The sequence below is a fragment of the Notechis scutatus genome, chromosome 2 (genome assembly GCF_049901735.1).
Source record: "Notechis scutatus isolate UNSWTSFEM ecotype Mainland chromosome 2, rNotScu1.2, whole genome shotgun sequence".
NCBI classification, from domain to species: Eukaryota; Metazoa; Chordata; class Lepidosauria; order Squamata; family Elapidae; genus Notechis; species Notechis scutatus.
The window spans coordinates 146,929,580-146,954,381 of record NC_142010.1 but is presented as its reverse complement, the minus strand read 5'-3'; the positions used below and the strand labels follow the sequence as shown (position 1 = coordinate 146,954,381).

Sequence of the window (24,802 nt, the reverse complement as noted above, 5' to 3'; positions counted from 1 at the left end):
GCCATCTTCTTCCAGATGCAAAACATTTTGAATGATCAGCTTCACACTGAGTTGCTTGTGCAGAATTTAAAATCAACTCCACCGTCTAATGAAGAGTGAAGGGACTTTATGCTTGAGGTGGGGAAAAACAATGAAACTTTGATTTTTGGTTTTGCTGATTAGATAGGTTTGTGGTTATAGAAATGGCTAGTATATATTATCAAATAAAAGTAAAACACTGAGGTTTTATGTTACTACCTTATTCCACTGCACCCAAAGAAGTCACAAGCCAATGCTTTTCTTTTCCCCCTTTATCTTACACTTTTCTCTCTTCCCCTTTACCTCCCTTAATTTCCCATTATCTTAATTTTTATCATATATTTTAATAAACTAATAAAAATATTTGAACCCTGAAATTAGAATGTGAGCTGAGCTCCTACCTTCACCACAAAACCAACCCAGTCAGTCATTCTAGGAAGGAGGCAAACCACTTCTTAAATCTTGGCAAGAAAACTACAGGGGCCTCTCCAGGAAGTCACCAGGAATTATACAGTACTGACTCAAAGGCACATGTGCACATACACACACAAAAAAAGTGTATATAGCAAAAGGTGTATGTAGCGTTTTTCTTCAATCTAGCATCCTTCAACAACAGCAATAGCACTTAGATTTATTTACTGCTCCATCGTGCTTTATAGCACTCTTTGGGTGGTTTATAAAGGTCAGCCTATTGCCCCCAACAATCTGGCTCCTCACTTTCTGAAGAATGGAAGGTTGAGTCAACTTCGAGCCAGTCAGGATCGAACTCCAGGCTGTGGGGCATATAATAATGCAATAATGCATTCTAACCATTGTGCCACCAGGGCTCCTCCTCTTATGGCACATCTGCAAAGTATTGGCTCTTAGCTTCAATAAGCTAAAAGGCAACACTTTGGGAAACTAAAATTTAAGGAACACTATTTAAAATAGGATGTCTGAAGACATAATAAAGCACTTTCTCTCTTTCATGCACATACATGCAGCCACATTTTTTAAGAAATCCATTTGTTTTTAAAAGTTGCCATATTCACTCACTGGGTGATAGAACTTATATACGTTTTATGTCCACAAAACTTTTTATATTTTAACTGTATATGTAACAGTTACATAAACAGTGTTACCCTATGGAAAGATGGGCAGCAAATAAATAAATAAATGTTGGAGCTGTTGGGGGAGGATCAGATTACCCTCCTCCACTTCAGTCAATAATCTTAAATTTGGATCAGCCTACCATGCACTTTTCTTAGGATAGATACAAACAGAAGCACTTCTACATGCTACACATTTCATATGTTGGTTACTTGACCCCTTGGTGTTATTAAAAAGAGCAATCAATGGCAGTTTGTTAGGAAAACATATTTCTCACCTCCCAGAATTAGATCTGGAGAATAACTGGAGCTGTTTTGTTTTACTTGAAAAAAAATCACTCAAAACCTTTTCTTAAATGATTGACCTCTAGTTGTAGCCTGCACTCAGAACTTAACTGGAACAGTTCAGAAGACATCCCTTATTCATGCCTGCCACTCTTGAGAATACTGGGAAAGAAGCTGCAGCAAGTTAATCCCTCCGTTTCTGGCAACAAACTGCAACATGTCCTGACTCATGGTAGAAGGTTGGGAGTGGGGGTGGGAGTGAAGAAAGTGTTTTATTCTTTGCAAGGAATGGAAAAGGAAGTAAAGTCATACTGGCCATCTAGCAGACCACAGTATGTAGCTGTCATCCAATCTTTTCCATTAAATTCTTTCTGGTCCCAACAGAGAGATGGGGATATCGAATTACTGTCCTCAGAACAGTTCCATCTCCTTCCCATCTCTCATGCTCTTCTGACCTAGTTCTACAATCTATTTCCAGCTGAAGATAGTCCCACTGGACCCATTATCTCATTCCCTAACCTCATGCCTCGGTCCAAGCAGAGCATTCAATGGCGTTTTGTTCATGCTCTTCATTCAAATGTTGAGATGGCAGCTGGGCATGGCACATAGAAGAGGCTCTCTCCTATGTGCCATGTTACTGGTTACCTGTTATCATTGTTGGAATATTTAGAGCAAATACTCTCTTTAGAAAGCAGGAAAAGTGAACCAGGAAGGTATCACTGAATGGTTGTCATCAATGCACAGCACAATTTAAAATACTGCCAATAACATGCAAAATCAATACAAAATCCCATTCAGCATGATAGGGAGTACTGGATTTGCAGATGAAATAGGATGCGCTAGTATAGCAGACTACATAGGTTGACCTGTTCTTCATATAACTGTACTTCAGATTCCATATGGAGAATATTATTTTGAATTCTTTACCATATGCTTTGTAGTCACTCCTCACAAAGAGAAAGCATCAGGAAAGCTTCTTGTTCAGATTTCTTCCCCCCAATGGATTTCCTTTCTACATCAATGGGTGTACATGCCTACAGTAAGTAGCCTAAGCTTACTGAGAGTTCAATGGCCAGCATTGCAACTCTGAACTCCTAGACCAGGGGTGTCCAACCTTGGCAATTTTAAGACTTGTGGACTTCAACTCCCAGAGTTCCTCAGCCAGCAAAGCTGGCTGTATATTGAAAGCAAAGCTGGCTGAGGAACTCTGGGAGTTGAAGTCCACAAGTCTTAAAGTTGCCAAGGTTGGACACCCTGTCCTAGACGAAGGCAGCTTCCTTGCTTTTAGGAAGAGAATCTTTAATTCCACAGGGAACACTTCTGTATATTGAAAGAATAAATAATTGCAACTCTAACATGGAGGCCATCTATGCAAAAATAAAGTGGATGGTTAAATTATTTTATGCAGGCTTTTATTCCAAAACAATTTATTTCTTGCTTCCATCCCATCATTCTTACCAAATATTTACATGCCAATAAAAGTGATGGCTGCATCTTGCCCTATTTATGGATGGTCATTCATCTGCTGTAACAGAAAATGTGATACCTGTGAAGTGCTGATTGTTCATAGATTGATGAATGTTTCCTGCATACTGTAGAATAAATCTAAACACCCATTTTTCACATAGCAAATCATAAAGTGGCCTAACAGAAAATTGCTAATGAAAAAGAAAAAGAGAATACGATTGCAAAATATACTTTTGTTGAAAAATAAGTCAGGGGCTAAATTGTGACAGACCTAATATTGCATGGGATTAAACTTCTATTTCTCTCAGCCCTCTGAGGAAGGCTAAGTCAAGAAAGAGACAATGGAGGAATTCCAGTAATATGACTTTATTGTTCTGATCCTTAGTAAGAGAAACTTAAAAGCCTGGCCAGGTTTGTCTCATAGTAAAAAAAATTCAAGGCAGAGTTATTTTAAGTTTCTTTCTCCTGCTTGCTTCAATCTCGGCTCTGTGCAATTGCCTCTCTAAATTCCTCTTTTCATCCTTTCTTCAGTAAAGGAGTTCCATTTAGTGGCATAGTATTTTGGGAAATCTTCTGCTCTACTTTAATCCAGAATGTGGAATTAAATCTTCTGTGCTGTAAAATGATGGCTGGAGAGGAGACTTTGTCAGCTAGAAAAGCAGAGGACTGATAAATATGATAGAGCAAACCACAGCTGCTCAGTCCAGCTAGATGTGATAATAATGCAATTGGCTGAGTTCCTGTTGATCTTTGCCACGACTTTATTAATAGGATAATGGACAGAAAGATACTGACTCTTAGAAAAAGGAAGATACTATTGGGAGATTTGAAGTTTAGGTGACCCCTGTTACAAACAATTAAGCCTTGCCTTTGTCCCATGATGCAAACTGATTGACCTTGGGGTTGCTTAAGTGGGAGTTGAAGATTGTCATCCTCAACTGTAATGGTGAGAATAACCTTGGGAAACAGAAAGAAAAGCCACAGCTAAAGCAAAGATCACACAAGAGATAAATCAGCCCACAAAAATGGAGGGGAGCGAAGGAATGGGAAGGAGAAAAAAGTGTCTCAAGGGACTCTCTTCAGTTCTCGGAAAAGGCAAAAAGGGGGAGAAGTGGTTTCAGTCTTGCAAGATTTTGTTACGGTAATCTTACAATAAATGTAATATTTGTACTCATGGTTTTGGTTTCTTGACTCAACTACCTCAAAGCAGAGGTGATATTCAGCAGGTTCTGACCAGTTCTGGAGAACCGGAAGCGGAAATTTTGAGTAGTTTGGAGAACCGGCAAATACCACCTCTGACTGGAGATTTTACAGTATCTTTCCCCTGCCACGCCCATCAAACCACACCCACAGAACTGGTAGTAAAAAAAAAAATGAATCTCACCACTGCCTCGAAGGACTTATTATTTCTATTCATGGAGGGCTTTTCTAATATGGCTTTCCTGAATGAGGATATTGTCACTTCCTGGAAAAGGGATTGCCAGGATGAAGAAAGACATATTAATGCCATTTTTGCAATAGGAATGTGATGCATAAAAATCACTACCTGGTTATTTATTAGACTGTGATGGAATTGCTCAGTATTACTTGGACTTTGTCATAGACATCATCTCAGGTTTTTGATGCCTTTCAACTGAAACTCTCATAGCTGGATGAACCCCTCAAGATGCAGGCAGCTCAGAAACAAGTCTTCTGAACATAGTTTCATTTGGGAGGCCACATCTCTGGGGAGATTCTTTCAAATCAACTACCAGGACATAGGTTATTTGATGCAGAAATTAAGCTCTGGCCTTGAGTTGGTTGTTCAGCCTCGGGAAAGTTGAAAGTATGAGAAAGAGATTCTAAAATTCGAAATAGTCCTGCCTTGACCTTGTTGCCTTTAAAGTGAAGATTAAGAACAGACATTCAAGATTCTGTTAATATATCCTACAATGAGGTAGCACATTTCAGAAATCCTTATGGTGACTGTTTCTTGACCTGGTCAAATCTGATGGGTGGACAAGGGTAAATAAAGAGAAAGTTCTGGCTTGTATTTGTACCTGAAAAGTGTCCTGGAGATACCATATCTGCAGCTGTTCCAACAATGTTGATACTTGGAAAAACAAGGCCCTTCAGGTCATAATGCCAAAGACTAAAGCCCTGTAACCTGAGTGCCCTAAATTCTATGGAGTTCTGAAAAAGAGTGGACCATTATCAAAATTAAATTAAATTTATGCTAAAATTGTGGGAGTCACAGACAAATGGAAAGAATTGGTGAGAGCCCTGCCTGGTCATAGAATACATACTGATGGGGAAACCTCCTGCCAAACAATTACGGAAACTCAAGAAAACTCTGAGATTCTAAGCTCTACATGATAGCATGTATGATTCACAGAGGCAGCAATAGAGAAGCATGTATTTGCTGAACCATGATAAACTTTACCAAGAAGCTTTATGCTAAATTCCATGAGCACTGGAGATGCAAACCTTGAACTAAAGACTTTAAATAGTTGTGCACTGTAGAAAGAGGTGGATGCTTCTCTAATGGAGCTTATTACTCTCCTTAATGAAAAATCAGGAAGAACATTAGTTCATAAAATTCATGGCCTTCATTGTGAGAACACTAATACTCAGAATATGGGAAATAAATAAGCTGAGCTTAAACTCTTTATTGATCAGAGATAAATCTGAAAACACATTGAAAACAGTATAGTAATTACCAGAATTTGTGTGGATTTGTTAAAAACAGGTCTTGCCAGATTAAATTCATTATTTTATTGATAGCTACATTACATTCATTATTTTATTGAAAACTCCATTAAGACAAAAGATATCTTTATTTCAGCAAACATTTGGCAAAGTATCCCATGATTTCTTGATCAGTAATTTACCTAACTGTTGTGCCCTTGAGCCCATCCTCCTCCTACTACTACTATTGGTACTAGCATCCTACTACCACTACTATCCTACAAACTTTATTCAGAGTGCTCATCAACTTTCATTTATCTAGTTAAAATGAAGTATAATACAAGATAGCAATAGCACTTATTTATATACTGCTTCACAGTGCTTTACAGCCCTCTCTAAGTAATTAACAGAGTCAGTGTCAGGCTCCCATCAGAGTCTGAATCAGTGGGGGAAGATGAGATGGAACAAGAACTGACAGAGAATGAAAGGGCAACTCCGTTGGCCTTGGAAGAAACTGGGGAAGAGCAGAGTCAGTCCAGGCAAGGCTTTTTGGAATTAGTTAGGTCTGCAGGCAGGGAGGAACAGAGCTCAGACAAGGGGCAAGAACCACCCCCTCCTGATGCAAGGGCTCGGAGAGTGCAGAGAAGTGGGATCAGCTCAGACAGAGCAAGCCACTCACGAGGAGAGTGCTCTGCCCAGCTTCACCAGGCACATCTGGGGAATGAGACTTAAGGAGATGCTGTGGGGAGGAGCATTTGTCGGGAACAAATGCTGAGTTCCGGAAGTGTTGTGTGCTGATGTTTGAACGTGCCAAGAATCCTTGCATTTCTGTGTGGCATTCTGGACTGATTATCTGGATATTTTGCTCCTCGAAGTCTTGCTTTGCTCTTGTTGTACCAAATACATTTGGGATTTATTGCCATGCAGCCTTGGTGCAGACAGCACTGGACTGGACTAATTGCAGCCAGAGGTTGCTTGAGGTTTGTGGGGGGAGGGGTTATTATCACCCTGCTCAGGGACTTCTCAACAGCATGAGAGTGTTTGGGAGAAATTTGGAGCACAAAAGGGCCAGTTTGAACTGTTGTTCGTGTTATGTCTGTGCTGTGCCCTGGGTCATCATATTGCCCCCAACAATCTGGGTCCTCATTTTACTGACTTTGGAAGGATGGAAGACTGAGTCAACCTTGAGCCAGTGAAAATCAAACAGCCGAACTGCTGGCAGCCAGCAGAAGTAGCCTGCAGTACTGCATTCCAACCATTGCACCACCACGGCAAGATGCTGTAAGATTCAGGCCTGGGCCTCCTGTACTCTTCAAAGCTTTTATTAATTATTAATGATTTGGATGACAAAATAGAAGGACCTTGCAGATACCACAACAGCAGATGAGAGACAACTAATATCCTAAAAAATAGAAATAAAAATCAAAATGACATGCTATATTAACAGTATGTCGATTGATCCTGGCAACCTGGCATGAACAAAATCAACTGTTTCTTCAGCACTGCGAATACAGAAGTCATTATTTGAGAGACTGTGTATGAATCACACATACAGAGGGCAATTTAGAAGCAAGAGATGGTTCAAACAAACCCATAAAGATGTTGAAAAAATGACAGTGTTGATGTTTCTAACCAAAATTTGACTAGGCAGATTGATTTCCCACAAAAATCCACTGCTTAAGCCAACAAAGTGAAATCAAAATGGAATTCTGCTTGAATCTTTCATGCATGCCAAATTGATGTGGTTTGACTCTACTAATGGGAAAATAAATGGAGATAGAGGCATTATGTGACAGCATTCCAAGCAAAGAGAGTGAAAGGAATTTATTTTCCATCTCAACAAGAGTTGCAGAAGCTAAAGAGCAGCAAATTTAAAAGGATAAATAAGCTTTCTAGGATGTATGTTCACAAAAGCAATATGTCATGAAAGAAAAGTGTTTATATATTCTGGTGGCAAAAACATCTTCAATCTTAAAAGCACATATTTTTCAGTTTCTCACATTGAGCATGATGACATATTAAAGATGTAGGAGTTCTTTACTTAGATTAAACCATTACTAATCCAAATCCAAACCAAAATCCTGAGAGAAATGGTCACATATGAGGGCGAAAATGCATATAAGAGAAATAACATAATTAAATAAGGCTATTTGAAGATTACTGGTGGGAAACTGAAACCACAAACACAAATTGTTTCATCCTGAATAGACTGAACATGCTTTTTAAGAATGTTAGGAATTCTAAACTTTTTTTTTTTAAAAAAATCCAATTCTAGAACACAGAAAAGAAGAAATGGCTGTTGTAATTACTGCATATCAGACAAATGTACAACAATTTATATTTGGTACAAAATATTTCAGAAATTTGCATTTCTTTGTGTTCTTTAATGGCTGAATCTGGCAAATTATCAACCAGCTGTTCCCAGGGTAGAGAAGATAGCTACATAAATATGCCTGAGCTGCTTAAGACTATCAAGATAATTACTATGAAACCGTTAATTTGGAAAGGTGGAGGGAAAAGACTAGATATTAACTATGGAGTATAGACAGCTATAAATGATTGAACATCTTTGCACTGCAGAGGGCAAAACATTTGTGTGCATATAGCTTCATTTTTTGCTAAAGAGCTTAATTTTACACAGCTGTTTATAAGACCTGTCTATAAAGCTAAGCCAATTGCAGAACAAGGGTGAAAGTGTATGAAGAGCTGAGATTTCCTGCTGTGTCCTGCTGTGAAGCCTGACAGATTGAGAGGCTGAGGAAGCAGACTTTTAGAGAACTGGAACAATAGTTAGTATTTGAAGGGCAGAGATTAGGAAGCCTTTGACACTGCATGCTGAAAGAATACTAAATAAACCACACAACTGTGTGGCCTCCCTCCTTGCAAGTTTCCATCTCCATCAAGAACTTAGCTTTGTAACATATAAGTCACCCATAAATTACAGATAGCACAATTGGTTCCCTGTGTGTGTTCATGTTTACTTATCTAGTTTACATATCTAAGTGGTTGTCTCTAAATATATGGAAGTCAAGTAGAAAACCAACAGATGCAATCAGCACACACCAGACCAATTCACTGTTATATACATACAAACATAAGCAGTTCTGCTGTCCACAGTTTGAACATCTCCAAAAGGAAGAAAAGATCCATACAAGGACTTATCCATTCACGGTACTTGCAGTCCATCATAATCAGGCTTTGACTGATCAAATCTGATGTGCACTAAATACTGATTTTCTGCAACTACCCATCCACTGGTTAGTTAGCTAACAGTCTCATATGGAGGGGGGAAGTTAAGATGCAATGTAATGAGCATCTTCCTTTTTTTCTGTTCCTACATGTCATTGGCCATTCCACCTACTCTTAATAATAGATGCTTTTTCAGAATGTTAAAATCTTGTCTTGTTTACAGTATTTGGAAGTTGCATAATTACACGTTCTTCTGAATCTCTTGGAGATTCCATCTGGAGTAGTCTAACATAGTAATGGCAATTCACATCTGGTACTTCTCGTCTTGATTACTTCAACATACTTAGATCCACAGGAAATGAATTTTTAAACACACACACAAACACACACACACCCTAGCAGCCAGAAGTTCACACATCAAGAATGTAGGATTCTCCTTTATCTATGGAGATTCTCAGTCAACCAGGTCATGGTTGTCCCAAAGGTGCTTTTTCAAGAGGCAACTGGACTTTCTGGAGCCCAGTTGCCTCTTTGAAATGCATCTTTGGCTCTTTTGTGGCCCCCAATCTATGAATGTAATCAGTCTATGTGTGTCTGGCCCCAGTTTACAAGCATTTAAGAAAATGGTCAAACCCCATTTTTACTAAGCTTTTAATTGTTAATTAAATTTATTCTGATTTAGTCTTGATTTAAATTATATTATTTCATTCATAGTGTTTGGATTGCTCTAGATGATTTGAGTACAGATGCAGCAACTGCTCATACGTTGGTTTGCAGCAAATTACACTTCTTTTCAATTAATAAGAGCAACCTTATTGCAACCATGAGATATATGTGCTATAGTAATAAGTTCTGAAAATATATATTGGGGAAATATATTGAGGGTTGATGTGACATAATGGCTAACTATCAGGATGATCATGTATGTGAAGCACTTTTAAGCTATGATAGCGTTACAACTACAATAGCAGCAGAAAGTGTAAGACAAAGACATACTTCTCTGTGCAGTAAGAACTGACTTGCAGAATCGTTAAAAAAACAAGGTATAACAAAAGCCCTTGAGAGAAGGATGCACAGAAATTGAAAAAAAAGGAATGAAATATTGCCACATAAATAAAAACAGCAATGGTTACTAGGAATATAGAAAGTTGTCTCCAATCTGCTCAGCATCTTTTCATGGAGCCCACTATTATCTATTGTGACTGCAGCAATTTTCTGCATGCGTGGATTTTTTGCTATCTCATGGCCCTATTAAATTGAGATGCAAGAAGCAAACATTCAGAATACAGTCCTTTGCAGAGGACTGTAAAGGGAATAATGGGAATTGCTAGAGAGCCAGAAATTATACTTGGTATGGATTCAAGAAATCAAACATCACATTCTGGCACTAGGTAAATGATATATTTTCATCAGTGAGGAATTAAGCATGCCAATGCAAATCTGAGATCCCTGAAAGAAGGGAAAAGACAATTTCAACAGAGAGTGTATTCTCTGAGCATTAAGCCTGAGCTACTCAAATAGCAAAATATACAGTATACACAGTAAGGAAGCATATTCAGATTTGCAGAAGTACAAAATACCTCATCACAAGGAAATTCCTCAGAAGGGGAGAGAACTAAGTAGCTGTTAGATGCAACATGAAATTCTTGGCCATGGAAGATGAAACAGAAAAGAATTCTACCTGCTGCTCAATGAAGATTTCATTTGGAGTTCTGCACCACAAGAGATTAACTCTCCAGACAATTAAATGAGGGGAGAAAAAAGCTGAAAAACAGCCACTGGTCAATGGAAAATTTAGATCAAGACCGTGGCTGAAGAGAAAGGTGATTTAATTGCACACAGAGAGAAACATAACATTGTCATTTCCTTCATCACATTTGTTCCACAAGGCTGCTATCAGACTGACCAGAAAAAGGAAAATAAGATCTCAGTGCCTGTCATATCCCTTCTGTGGGGCAATAGGGGGAACAGAACTCAATCAGGAAAGGGATGTGTATATGGGAGAGAAAACATAGCACTATTTCCTCTCCACTGTACTCAGTGCTATGCTAAGTGTGTGTCCGCATGGGGCAGGGAGGAGATCTTTATTGTAAGATCTAATCACAGATCTTTTGGTACCATCTGTAGTTTGACCTTGATGTTGGCTAAATGATGGAGAAGGGAGAAGGGGCCGGGCTAAACTAACAGCATATAGGTCCAAACAGAAAGGCTGGAAAAAAGAGCAGGAGAGATTTATACACAAAGCTGTGGCTTGGGAGCAGAGTAAGAAATGCTGAGCCACAAATGACATGGAAAAATGCACCGTAGGTGGTCTCTGGCAGCTTTTAGGTTCCAGGCTTGACCTGTTCTGACCCAGGTTGAGCCAGGCCCAGGTCCCACCCCATAAAGGCAAGGTCTCATTCTTGGGAACTGAATGTGCTGGTTCAGAAGAATGGGGAGCAAAACAAAAGCAGTAATGAAAACCATGCTTCAAGATAGAGCCTCCTTCTCATTGGTAAACCTGTCTACTCCTTAGTGGTGCTACTTTATATGGTCAGCATAATTTAAGCTTCCTCTGTGAAAAGCCAAGGAGGAGGATCATTCTCCCAGAGCTATCTCTTTAACATATTCACAAATGGTTTTGGGGAGACTGTTAAAATGAAGAGGCATAAAACCATATGAAGTAGTGAAGCCTGAGCATACACTGACAGACCTAAGTTAAAACTAAACTTGAATGAAAGTAAAAAAAAAAAATCTGAGTTTCAGTTCTCAACATGCCAGCTTTGCAGTGGAGTAGATCCCCATATAGAGAAATCAGAAGGTGGGAGCAGATACCACACTCTTGGGCTGTTTGTACATTGTACTTCCTAGATGCAGAAGTTGACTCCTTAATGTACTTGGATAATAAGAGGAAGGAGAGGAACAGAGAGAGATGGATTTTATGGTAATTTCTTTGCGTGTCCCAGTCTGCTTTTGACCATTTTCACAACTGGAGCTATTGGTACTTTGTCTGGCTTTTAAAAAGTAACAAAATAAATATCCAATGTGTTAACAGTACAATAGTAGAATCTCTTATTGTTTCCTTTTTATATAGAATAGCTGGTTTCTGCTTGGAGTCCAAAATGAAAAGAGCCACACTTGGCTGTCAAACCAGGTAGGTAAATGGAAGAAATCTTGCTGTCTCTTTCAAGCTACATTAAGCCTTAAATCACATCTCCTAATTCCTCTTCCAGGAATTTTACTTTCATTCTTCCCTCCCTCCTCACCATCTATACCAAGAAGCAAAACTCAAATATAAAAGAACAGAGCATTCAGACACTTAAACAAAATTCAGCTGAAAAAATTTAAGGTTCAGCATATAGATGATTTTTAGTAGATTCCTGCTCCAGGCAAGGAATGCCAATTGTTTTGCTTCAGGGACTATTAGGATACTAACTGCCAGTCAGGATAGCAACTGATTTATTGAAAAAGAAGCAGGAAAAAGCAGCCAGGCAGCCAGGCCTTCCGCCATCGGATGTATGGGCTATAGAGCTCCAGCCAAACCACTTGCCTGCCAGATGTTCACAGCTGGGAGTATGTCACCCTTGACTCATCAATGCTACCTGCCAAAATCTGGATTTTCCACTCCCAGCTGTAAATAAGAAATTCCAGGGCAACCCTGAGCCAATGATGTCAAAACTGAAAGCACCACCTATTGTGATAAAGCATTGAATTGTGGTCCTGAAGTACAGGTGACCTCCCAGATGACCTGTCCATGGTGCTGAACCATATGCAGAACACCCCACAGGAATCATTACTAAATCTGGAGCAGGTGGAATACTGACAGAGAAAGCTGATTTGTTTTCTGCAGATGCTCGGAAGCACAACGTAGGCGGGTATTTCAGTGTGATAAAGTATGAAAGTCCCATTAGCATTTTTCAAATACAAAATATTTCACAATGTCCTAGAATTACAAAATGTGTTTTCCTTCCACCAGAGCTTTATATTCAGATCACTTCATGACTTAATTTCAAGTGGTAGATAATTGGAAGAAAATATTGCACAGCATAAATCTTACAGGTTAGATATTCCAAATTCAGTCCCCTGAACTACCTGGTATGCCAATTTTTTTTTTTAAAAAAAATCTGCTGTTACAAAGAAGAGCATAATTACATTTTAACTTTGCCTCAAGCTAACTTTAGCCTCCACAGCCTAAAAAAAGTTATCGATAAATTGTATTTTTAATGTGATTACAGCAAAAAATATATTAAATATACAGCAAAATAATTATATTTGTTTTGAGCATATTTAAGCTTTATATTAAATTACATTACATTTTGTCTGACCCTACTAATCTTCTGGAGTTCATAAATGGGATGTTTAGGAGAAGGAGTAACAGAACCTGTAGCAGAGTTAAAAGAGGGATCAGCATATAATCCTTACATAGCCACAAGCTAATTAAGTCCAATCTGTCTTGAATTTCATTGACCCTCCAAGCAGGTCTGTTAGTTTAGAAGATTCCTGTGCATATAGATTTTCGTAATAAATCAGTTTAATTGGACCTTCACATGTGGACCTGGTTTTTCATGCCTGAGAGATGTTATCTAATGCTGAGTCTAGCCCTCAGTCCAAACATTTATGCACAGGTCATCTTAAACCAGTAATCTGAGCAGTTTAGGCCAGAGATGATATTGCCATGTGAAGTTTACAGTCTAATTTACCAGGATATGTCTGCCTTGTTATCCCATGTGGCATGAAAATGCAGCAAGAACATATGGCTTGATGTCCTAATTACTTCATATTCAGAGAAAGTTGCAGCTGAAGGCATGTTTATTAGTAATAGCTATCCCAGAATTGGGCCAAACAACAGAAGGCAAACAGCTGTGTAAATTTTTGATTCCAAGCTGCTTGCCCAACCCTTGTTCTTGACCACAGCTTTGTATACAATGAACCAAAACAAACATAGAAATATATTCCAAGGAAGAAGAGGAAGAGGGGCTAAAGGAGGAGAAAAAGAAGTCAATCATGCAATGTACTACCTTACATTTTTCCTAATGTGTGTTTCTTCTCTTTTCCAAATGACTGAAATGTTGGTAACAATAGAAAAAATATAGAAGAGGAAACAGCTGGATGATGAAAAGAGCCAGGAAAATAGTGCTAATAGGGGATGGTAAAGGAAATGTTAATGAACTTAGTAGGTAATAATTTGCCCTTTCAAAAGAACCCTACTCAGATTAAATCTCAGCTGATATTTTGGACAAGTCTTCTGCCAACACTAAGGACTGAAACATTTAAAAGATTTTTGGAGAGAAATTCATTTTCTGCAGTTGTCAAAATTTGAGGAACGCTCCAGACATAAGAGGCTTGCAAATACATGAAACAAATACATATCCTCCCATGAAAGTCATGCTGAAGGGCCAAAACACTTCTCCTAGCGGAAACAAAGCAAACCAAGACAATAATATTGTGGCATAAACAGTTGCATTAATAGGACTAGGAAAAGCACACTTTAAATTTCCTCACAAAATAATCTTGGCCTTGAACCAGGCATTACTCTTCAGACTGACTTAAAAGAATTATTGTTAGATTAAAGAGAAGCAGGGTTAATCATGCAGCACTTTGAGTTCTTTGGAGGAAAGGTTAGCCATTAATCCTTACTGTTTCATAATACCTTGCATGCATAGAATCCCTGTTACTACCACCATTTATGGAGGTGGCAAGACAGACTGAGAGAAAGTAGCCTGCTTATAGCAAAGAAACTACATCAGAGCTCAGAAATGAACTTTGATTTCCCAGTTCACTTTCCCCATTAGTTCTCAGCAGAGAGGAGATGAAATAAACGTAACTATGTAGTCACTAAGAGATTAAAAAAAACCTTGAGGGCACAATCAATCAGTCAATCTCACCAGAATCCCTTCATGGTCTCATCTCTCTCCCCCTCCTCCAGTTTTGGAGCCTTTAGGAACTGCTGCCTATGTATTTGCAAACTTTTCTTTGCAATCAGAACAGCTAGAAATTTGCTTTATTTAATTGAAAACACACATATTCAAGATGTTAAATTCTACATCAAATTCCTTTTATACACATACAAAGGCTTCCAGATTTATTTCCATGAGTCACAATGATCTCAGAGTTGAAGTGTAATAACATTCCTACTTTAACTTGTGCTGCATGTATAAATGAATGAAACTGAGCAATAGCCACCTAGCTGCTTCTTCCCCAACACTATACAGATCTTTGCTAATGCTTTCCAACACAATTGGTGAGCCTCCAGAATAATACCTATTGGATAACATTACATATCATTACTATCCAATATTATATATCAGAAACTTCCTCTATTATATAACAGGCCTATGCAAAGGTCTCCTCCGTAGTATCTGAAGACAAAATGATTGGATGGTTTTATTTTGCCTGATCTGACTACTTCCACCAACAGGATTGTGAGTCAAAAGAAGATTCTGTGCACATTCAATATGTGAGCAGGAACCTCATCTGATTATTTGTTTGAAATGCAACTGCCAGGTGCAACTCTAAAGCAACAAAAAGTACCTTGATGAGACAAACTGAATTCACACTGAAGTTGCAGGGAGTAAAATCTGCATAGGTCCTAGAACACAAAGCACTTCACTGAGTAGCCACTTCGCCTCTTCTTTCAACCTTCCACATCTAATATAGGAAAGTGGTTCTACAATTTTACTGTGCTACAAAGGTGATATCTTCTAAGCAGAAAACCCGTAGAATGAATTTTCTTGGCTTCCAGCCCCTTCTTATAGCTTCTGAGAGCTCTTCAGGATCATGTTGCCAAAATGTTAATGCTTAATAAAATAATCTTTCACACACACTCACAGAGAGAGAGAGATTGCACAACGAAGTATTTCTGTAAAAAACAACAAAAAATCCATTTTAAAAAAAAACCTGAAGTCCTTAAAAAATGAATAAGCTGAAAATTTTAACCACAGGACTCCATTGATAACACTGGGCCACTAACCAGATTTTAAAAATATTTTAAAGATGTTCTTCTAAAAACAAGAACAGTGCCCCTCCCCTGCTAATTTTTTTTTTTAAAAAAGCTGTCTCAATTATCACAAACTCTATTGTATTGTGCTTGTCTTGGGCAATTTTTCTGAAGCAAAATTTTAGTGAGTGGGTGTGTTTTTAATTTTCCCAGGCTTTTAAAGAAATTACATTTTCAAAAGCCTTTCCTTTTCATTGAGTTCATTGTTAAATGCTGGTTTGTTGTTGTTGTTGTTGTTTTTATTTGTAATTGCTGACAATGCTATTTTATTGTTTTTAATATGTTGTAAACTAACCTTAAAGTCAAAGACAAGCCTTTTGCTTGCAATCAGAGGCTGCATTTTTTTTAGTTGGCTTCCAAAAACTGGAGTGAGTAGAACATTGATACTATAAAGTCACAAGAGGAGAAGAAAGGGACTTTGGGGGGAGGGTATTTCAGTCCTCCCCATCAGAGTTTATGGATGGGATTTTAAAGTTTTACTGTATTAATGCACATACTGCAATAGTGCACTTATTTTCCTTTAATACCCATTTGAAATCAATGGGAAATTATACTGATATTGTCCAATACAATTTGATAGCAAATTTTAATAGTGTAATCTTGGGAGATCCAGAGGTTTGCAAAAATTGAATTAGTGGTACTTCATATTCCATGTGTTGCCAATTCTTGTGCACATGAAAGAAAATTACATTCTATAAAGTAAATATTAAGGAAACATAGTAACTCCTTTCCCCCTCTCCAAAAATGCTGCTAATCCATGTGGATTAGCAACAGTCATATGAAAGATTAGTTCATTTCCTTCTTAGAGACAACATTTGTGGAAAACAGATTCTTTGGTTAGGAGTGCAGTATTAATAACTCATGAGTTGCAAGAATAATAATTTTTTTTTCTTTCATAAAGATTCAGTTATGGAGGACCAAAAGCCAAATGCACACAGTGAACCAAACAGGAAGTTACCACAATAACATTATCATGCATCTTTTAAAAAAAAGCAGGTTAATCAATCTGCATTTTTATGTTGGAGGGAACAGACACTGCATTCTGTAAACTTAAATGAGAGATCATATCACCTAATTCATTCTGGACTGATGAGCTTACCATATTGATAGATTATTTCTCCACAGATAGATCATAGTAAAAAAAAAAAGTGTGAGTGAGAGTATGTACCCTATTTGGAACAGATGGCCATACAAAATCTCATTGCAACATTCAGGCAAGTAAATGTAAAACAGCATACACACCCACAAACATATAAATAGCACTGAAAGGCTTTGATTATTCCCAAATCTCAGTGCTTAATATGCTTCCCCAAAATTGGAATGTGTAATTAAAAAGATATCCCGTGGATGATGGGTGGGGTTTTTTTAACTATCTTTGAAGTTGCCTAAGACAATGTATCCTCTGTCCTCTCCCATCCAACCCTGTGCCAGAAGTGTTCGAGTTCACTAGAGTAAATCATCCCTGTATTGCTTTTTTGAACAGGTGGATTGTGACATCTGAACATGGACAGTCATTCCTTTAGAACTCTATACAGTAAACCCTGCATTTAACAGACCATTTGGGGGATGGTCATTTAATCCAAATGTAAATAAATTATGCTTTTATATTATTTGAATCAATGGACACAAAGGACATTAAAACATAAATTAAATAAGGATGCAAATTGCTAAATCATGTCAATTATCTGTATTATTTGAAACAGTAAATTTTGTTCCCTGCTTTGGGACAGGTAATTTTTTTTTCTGTTGCACCTGAGAACTCCAGAATTGAAGTCCAAAAGAACTGGATATTTTTACTGCATAGTGTTGGTATACATCATCTTCATTAAACTGATTCCCTCTGTATTTCTTGGTCTGCAATTCCTAAATGTCGTTGAACATATTGGCTAGGAATGATGGGACTTAAAGGCCAACCAAATATTAAGTTAGTGAAAGTTATTATGCTTACACAGCATATAAACCCATGAGCATTTCAACCATATTTTACTCAATTAGCTGAATTAATAATGATAGAGACATCCCTCAGCAAGAAAAAAGAGCAGCACACACTCTGATTTTGACCATTATTTGATGTTGGGTTTGTGTATATGTACTTCAAGCACATCTCATGGTAACTGTCATCTCTTTTCCCTGTGGCATTTCAGGTGCAGACACTGAGTTCATCTGCCTGAAAGGCCCCTTGTATTTCTCCCAATCATGCCTGAACAAGTGCCTGGCAACCTGGAACGAAGTTGGAGAACTGCCTTGGGCTTCTGCATTTGGGGCCCCTGTTCTACTGATACTCTTAGCTTTGGGTTAAATATAAAACAAATGGTGTCTGAGGGATTGCCCCATTCTGATTAGGACTAAGCCATCCAAAATTTTAATGACATTATAGTCATTCTTCATTTCCCACTGCCTCTTCCCACACAGACAATTATTACAGGATGAGACCTCCATTTTTAGGAAGCAAAATAGGGAAGTTCATGGATCAAAACAGGGATGGAGAGGCAGAAGAGGCTAATTTGCTATAATGATTTGCAGTGTCAGCTAATCTGAACAACCTGTTCCTCCCTTTTAAATCTAATTGCTGAAATAAAAAAGCTCAATATAAAATAGAAGCAGTACGTGTCAAGCAAATATGATCTGGTCCACAAGGAAAATATACAGCATGTACTTTTTGATAAGGAATATATTCCTTTTTTATGTGTAGCTGAAAATCAAACAACATGGCAAAATGTTTGAATAATAAGAAACAACATAAGAGACAGTTCTTGAATAGCATGATGGAAAGAAACTATATAAAAGGGAATTTAAGCTTTAAAGTTTTCCAGTTTTTCATCAGGATATGTATGCAGAAAACAGGATATAAATAAATCTATAAGTATTACAATAATGTTTGGTTTTCAGCTCCAGAGCTGAAAAACAATTCCTGGGCTGAATATATGCTCAGTTTGTCTCTTAATCCTACTGTTTTTTTTCCTGGAGCCATTGTTTTGCACCTGATCCAGGATTAGATAATTTTTAAAGAAAGGAACAGCTGGCAAGGTATAATCTTTTGGAATCCTGAGAGAAAGGGAAAGCAATAAATTAGAGAATGACAGAGACCAGGGATCCTGAGTTGGCATCTCTCCCTATTTAATTTGTTTTCAAATCAAACTATTTTTGTTGATGATGTTGTTTTGCTCGCTTCCCTGGAAAGCACTCCTGCCAGGAATGTCCCATTGTGAATGGGTGTGTGCATGGACAGTAGACAATAAAAAAGAACTAAACTTTGGAAGAACTGAAGCAGCAATGGGAAGAAGAGGTTAACACATTTGTTTGTTTTGCACTTTTGTAGTTCCCTGATCACAAGATTTTAAGGAAGAGACTGAATGTCCAAGAGAGTCCAGGCTTGGTCAGGAATCATGGAAGTTATAGATTACCTACACCTCTCTAGTATATTATTGTCAATGCTTCTGAGTTAATAACATAACCATGCAAAATGTTTAAAAAATGATAAATAACATAAGAGAGAATTCTTAAGTAGCATGATGGAAAAAAGCAACCATAACAGGAGGCATTCATTCTTGAAGGCCATTGTAACAATACAGCATTTTTTTTCAATCATATTTGATACTTATTTGAAAAAAGATATAGTTGATATAGTTACATTAAAAATTATATTGAAATTGAAGAATACACACACATATACATCTATACATTTTTAAATGGTTCTGGTCAGGTATTTCACCGGGATGCTCAATAGAATAATTTACCATAATTTCATGGGTAGCTACACACACACACACCCAGCTTTTCTACTTCCTTTCTGTGCAAGCCTTCTCATCAGCCACCTGGAAGTTCTAAGAGAACGAGGTTTTTATAACTTTGTTCCCTGTTACCAATTTACTGTATTTTGCTGAAATCATGGTTCTTCCTTGCCTCTCCAAACAAAGCAGCTGATGTGAGAATAGAGAAAAATGCAACTCAGAAAGAAAAAAAGCAAATACCACATTTAAGGTGGAGAAAAAAAAAACCCAACAATGAATTAAAATAAACTTACAGAAGGCTAGAAGTACAACAGAATATAAGCAGCGGAATAAAACTAAGAAGGCAGGATAACAATTCCCTTATGACTTTTCTTCAGATGCCATTGGAAACAAATACAGGTATAAGCTGATGCTCTCAGGGAACAGCCAAAGCCTGAGGTATGGGGTGTGTGTGCATTCTATAAGATCCTCTATCCAGTTTTAGCAGAGCTGCATCAGCATAACTGTCGCATCAAACTGGATTCCCAGTTTGCTGCTGTCATCAGTCATCCCTTTTATCTCCTTGGAGTTTTTTACTCAATGAACAGCAACACTTCTAGACAGGAACTCAGCCACTATTTGCTTCTGATTCATTGCAAAGATCCCTTTCTCAGATTTCCTTAGTGGGAATTTAATACAGAAGTTTATTAAGGATTAAAGACTGGCAACTCAATTCCATCCATAATCATTCCTCATCCAGAAAATATGCCTGAATGGATGGGATGAATAACTGGCGGAGAAGCAACGCTGGGTCAAAGCCCTAGGGATGCTTTGGACTCACTGAGGACTTGAAACTTGAAGAGCCACATCAAGGGGCACAACCCGGCCCTTCTTCCTGGTCAAGAAGATTCTGCTGTTAGTAACTACCAGTACCTGCCTTGTAATAGTACAAGTAAGGCAGGTACAAGCAATAGTATCTAGAGGAAGGCCTCATAGACGATAAGGTGGTCCAAAGGTAGAGACAGGAAGAGAAAGAAAATTAAGTACTAGTAAATAAATTCCAGATGAAGTGGGCTGTAGTCCACTAAATGCCAATTTGTGGAATAGACAAAAACAGTTACTCTGCTAGATTACAGTTCCATATGGAAATTCAACCAATTCAGCTGTTTATGTGTAAATCCTTACACAGTAAAAAGCAATGAAATAGAAGGGTGTTTTTTTTGGGGGGGGGGTGTCTCTTAACAAACTATTTAAGAACTTAGCAGGTTCAGTAACCATGGAGTACCGGTTCTGGAGAAGATAGCATTTAGCCAGACTTGCTGATTTCAGACGCTAAATAGGATCTGCCCTGGTTAGTAATTGGATGGGGGAAGGGAGTTCCCTAGGAATTTCAGGACTAGGAGGTAAAGAGAGAAAAACAGAAGGCAAGTGAGGCAAACTACTTCTACATTTTTGCCAAGTAAGCTACAAAAATGTGTCCATGCAATCCATGGTATTTGAGCTTCATCAGAAGGAAATTTTACTTTTGCTAGAAGTACAGAAAACTAAATGAAGAATCTTGGGAAAAAGGCAAGGTCAATTGACATTTCAACCAACTATGCCATTTCCCCAAGATTCTTGGATGTCTAAGACCAGAACACTCTTAAATTATAGCAGTCAATTGCAACTTTGTTTGGAGAACTGGAAGTTTTGGAACATTGTTCTCTCCAGTAAAATTCTGCAAGACTCCTATTTAAAGTTCTCCAAGGCATATTTCTGCACAAACAGCAATTTTAAGTACGTCTTTAAAGTGCCACAAATAAGATTGTAAGAGCCAGCAGCTCAGAAACAATATAATGTAAAAGGCAGCCTTTAAACCTATGGCTCACAGCAGTCTTCCTGAAGGTTGGTTAGAAATATGGTGTGGGGAAGCAGTACTGTTCTATAAAAGCTCCTTATAAAAGGATTCTTTAAATTTCTGTGGACATATGTGCCTGACATATCTAACATTTTATCCAAGATGTTTCTGCTTCTGGGTAAATAAATATGCATTTTTAATTCAGACACCTTTTTTTTTTAAATGGTTTTATCTGAAGTTGCCTTCTTCTGAGAAATAGTTTTAGAGAAGTTTTAATCTGGGGCTGCTTTTTAAAACCAGGGTCTACAACATAATATCTTAATTGTTAACTTATTCTGCAATTGTAGATTCTTTTATAATGCCAATAAAAGGGGTGGGGTATCTCTAAAAGAAGTGGGGGTTATTTGCCGGAAAACCAAAAGCACCAGGAAGAAAGTTCTTAAATTAAGCTCAATGAGATCAATGGTATCAAAACAGTCTATGACAATTGGCTGAGAGAATATAATGAACAGAATATTTTAGAGGATGACATGACAGATAATTTGGTGTCAGGAACAGGATAAACCACAGAGAGATAGGTCTCATTTTAGGCTTCGCTACAGGCAAAGAAATTACAAGCTACTCCTTTCACAAACACACAGGCATATATGTAAGATGACAACTTTTTATTTATGAGAGACTACTGTCATTTCTTCTGTTCACTGTTAAGAAAAACTAACTTACATCACAGGTTGAGTAACATACACATTGGCAAATTGAGATGCTGCAATATTAAGACTACACATTGTTTACATTATAATTTAAACGTGACAATCAATTAATGTGCCATATAACTTTGTAAATGACTAAAAATATCACTGCAACAAGAAGTGCAGTATATTTTGTTTGTCTTTAGATGTTCCTTACTCCCACTTCCCAGGAAACACCACCATAAATTATGTGTGGTGGTGGTGGGGTGTTAAAATTGAAAGTCAGAGATAACTCTGCTCCTAGAGGCACTCCACGTAAGAATATCCTTAAATCACAGTAGCTTTAGTTGTTTAAAAAACGATTAGACTCTTAATAGAGAATATCTCTGACTTTAAAAGGTTTTATTTGTAGTCTCCTATCACCCGTTATCACCAAGCCACAGAGCTTTCTTTGGAGGGGACGGAGGTAAACAAAAGCCTGCAAAAGGTGCGCATAATCGAGCGAGGGGGATCCTAAAGCAGGTGATGCCTCCTTCCTTGTCCTAAACAAGCCACGGACGACGTGTGAGGAAACATCCCCTGAGAGAAGATGAAGCTACTTCTTGGCTCACAATGAATTTGTGAGAGGAACGCCAAAACCCCTCCAACTCCGTCGCTTCGTGAAGAAAAAAGCTTTCCATTCCTTCCCTCCGACCCCGTTTCTCTTTGCAGATACGTTCGCCTAAACAAGCCGGCGGGCTTAGTTAATGTTAACCTTTGGGGAAGGTTCATATCTGTGGAGATTCTCAGTCACTCAGGTCAGGGTTGTCTCAAAGGTGCTTTTTTTTTTTCTTCCTCCAAGAGACGACTGGACTTTCTGGTTCTTTCTTCGAAGACGTTTCGCTTCTCCTCCAAGAAGCTTCTTCAGTTCTGAAGCGCAACGTCTTCAAAGAAAAACCAGACAGTCCAGTCGCCTTTTTTTTTTTTTTTTTGGAGGGGGAAAAAAAGACACCTTTGGGACTTGGAGGGGTTCGGTTTTATTCCTTCGCTCAACTTCTTGTGGGAACTAAGTTGGGAAGGCTCCTTTGCGCTTTACCTGTGGAGCAGGTGCTGGCCGGGCGGGGAGAGGTGAAATACCAAGCGAGGTCACTCACGAGGTCTGAGAATCGCTTCTAAGCAGCAGCTACTAGTAGTACCCCTCACATCTCCCCCTCCCCCCCAAAACCCCCCACAAAACATCTGAGCTGCCCAAGGAACCGTGGCTGTTTGTTTGTTTAGTCCGCTAAGCCTCCGCCCTCTGTGCTAGGCGCTGTCTGGAGGGCGCTTGACGGTCGCCCCCGTCCCAGAGCACACCCTCCCCCGAGCTGCCCCCACTTCGGACACCAGCCGGCGTTACCTGCCCTCGCCCGGGGAAGTTCTCGCAACAGGAGGGCCAGGAAGCAGACCAGGTGGCCCCTCAGTCCCGCGGGGCTCGCCGCCATCCTCAATCCGCGCCTGAGCTCTGCCTCTCTCTCGCGCGCTCTCTCTTTCCCTCAGAATCTAGCGGGGTGGGGGTGTGGGGGAAACAGCAGGCAGCGCGAGCCGAGAGAGCCGCCTGGCCCCGCCCTGCTCCTCCCTTCCCCCCGCCCCGCACGCTCAGGCAAGTCGTTCAAGCTGCCCCGGGCAGGCGGCGAAGTGGCTTCCCGGAACTGGAACGGGGCCCCGTGGACCCTTCAGTGGCCTGGACTGGGGCGAGTTTGTGACGAGGGAGAAGCGGGGAAGTCCGGTTTCCGGCCTTTCCCGGATCCGACACCCCCTCGGTAGCATGCAACCCCCGCACGCAGACCAGGCTGAAGGGTCCCGCACGCGCGCTGAGTCGGCTTAGTTCTATAGGGCGACTCTGGCAGCGGATGGGATACTCTGCTCAACGGATTACAGGTAGTCCTCGACTTACGTCCACAACTGAGCCCACCGTTTCTGTTATTGAGTGAGACATTCGCTAGGTGAGCTTTGCCCCAGTTGTCAAATGAATCGCTGCCGTCAATAAGTTAGTCACAGGGTTGTTAAGTGAATCTGGCTTCCCAGTTGAGTTTGTTTGTCAGAAGAGTCGCCAAAGGGGATCACATACTGTTTAGGAAAACAGTAACAATAATAAATAGGAACCAGCTGCCAAACGTTGATCACATGATCATTGGGTTGATGCAAAAGTTGTAAGTCACTTTCTTCTGTGCGGTTGTAACTCTGAATGGTCACTAAACGAACTCTTGCAAGTCGAGGACTACCTGTGCTGTACGGCTGTGGGAAAATCATTGTGGCCAATTGCAAGCCTCGCTTCTCCCTTTCCGGTATTAAGAGCACCTCTTTGGTGAAAGGAGGCCTTAAAGCTGCTCCAAGACCTTGGGTGTTCTGCCATTCAGCATCCCCAGAATCTAAATTCATGAGTTTGTGTGTGAAGGGTTTTTTCTTCTTCTTTTCCTTCATCCTCCTCTCCTCTTCCCTTTCTCATTTCATTTTGTCAAATTCTAAAACACATTTAGCCCTTTCCTAAATTACCTCACGCCTGTATGCCAGGCCTTCAAAAACCGGATTCTGGGATAAATCCCTCAATCGCTGAAAAGAAACCCTACCCCATGTTTAATCTGTATATGACCTTTCAAATTCCGAATTTCTCTTCCTTCTTTATTCCTTTGCCCCTCTCTCTATCCCTTCCATCCCAAATACAGCCATGCTCAAACAGTCCCTGACCTCCATCACCACCCTTTCATAGCATTCCTCCTAGTTGAGAGACTGGCTCTGATATTTCAGCAAGATCTGGCAGGCCACAGATTTTTCCTATTTACCATTGAATAACATTTCTCAAGAGTGTTGACCTATCCGGAGCCCTCCACAATAAATTCAGAGACTTGGGGTTTTTTCTC

General features: G+C 39.2%; 1 protein-coding gene across 5 annotated transcripts in view; it reads right to left on the bottom strand.

Annotated features, from left to right (window-relative positions):
• Positions 1–23,445, bottom strand: part of COL5A3 (collagen type V alpha 3 chain) — a 137,438-nt gene extending 113,993 nt beyond the window's left edge. For 3 of the 5 annotated variants that reach the window (XM_087956548.1, XM_087956550.1, XM_087956553.1), the window contains exon 1: positions 23,302–23,445. In XM_087956548.1, coding sequence (XP_087812674.1) covers positions 23,302–23,386 — 85 coding nt within the window. In that variant the 5' untranslated portion in view covers positions 23,387–23,445. The remainder of the gene's footprint in view (positions 1–23,301) is intronic. The other 2 variants (XM_087956549.1, XM_087956551.1) reach the window with 1 other exon arrangement.
• Positions 23,446–24,802: the final 1,357 nt, after the last annotated feature.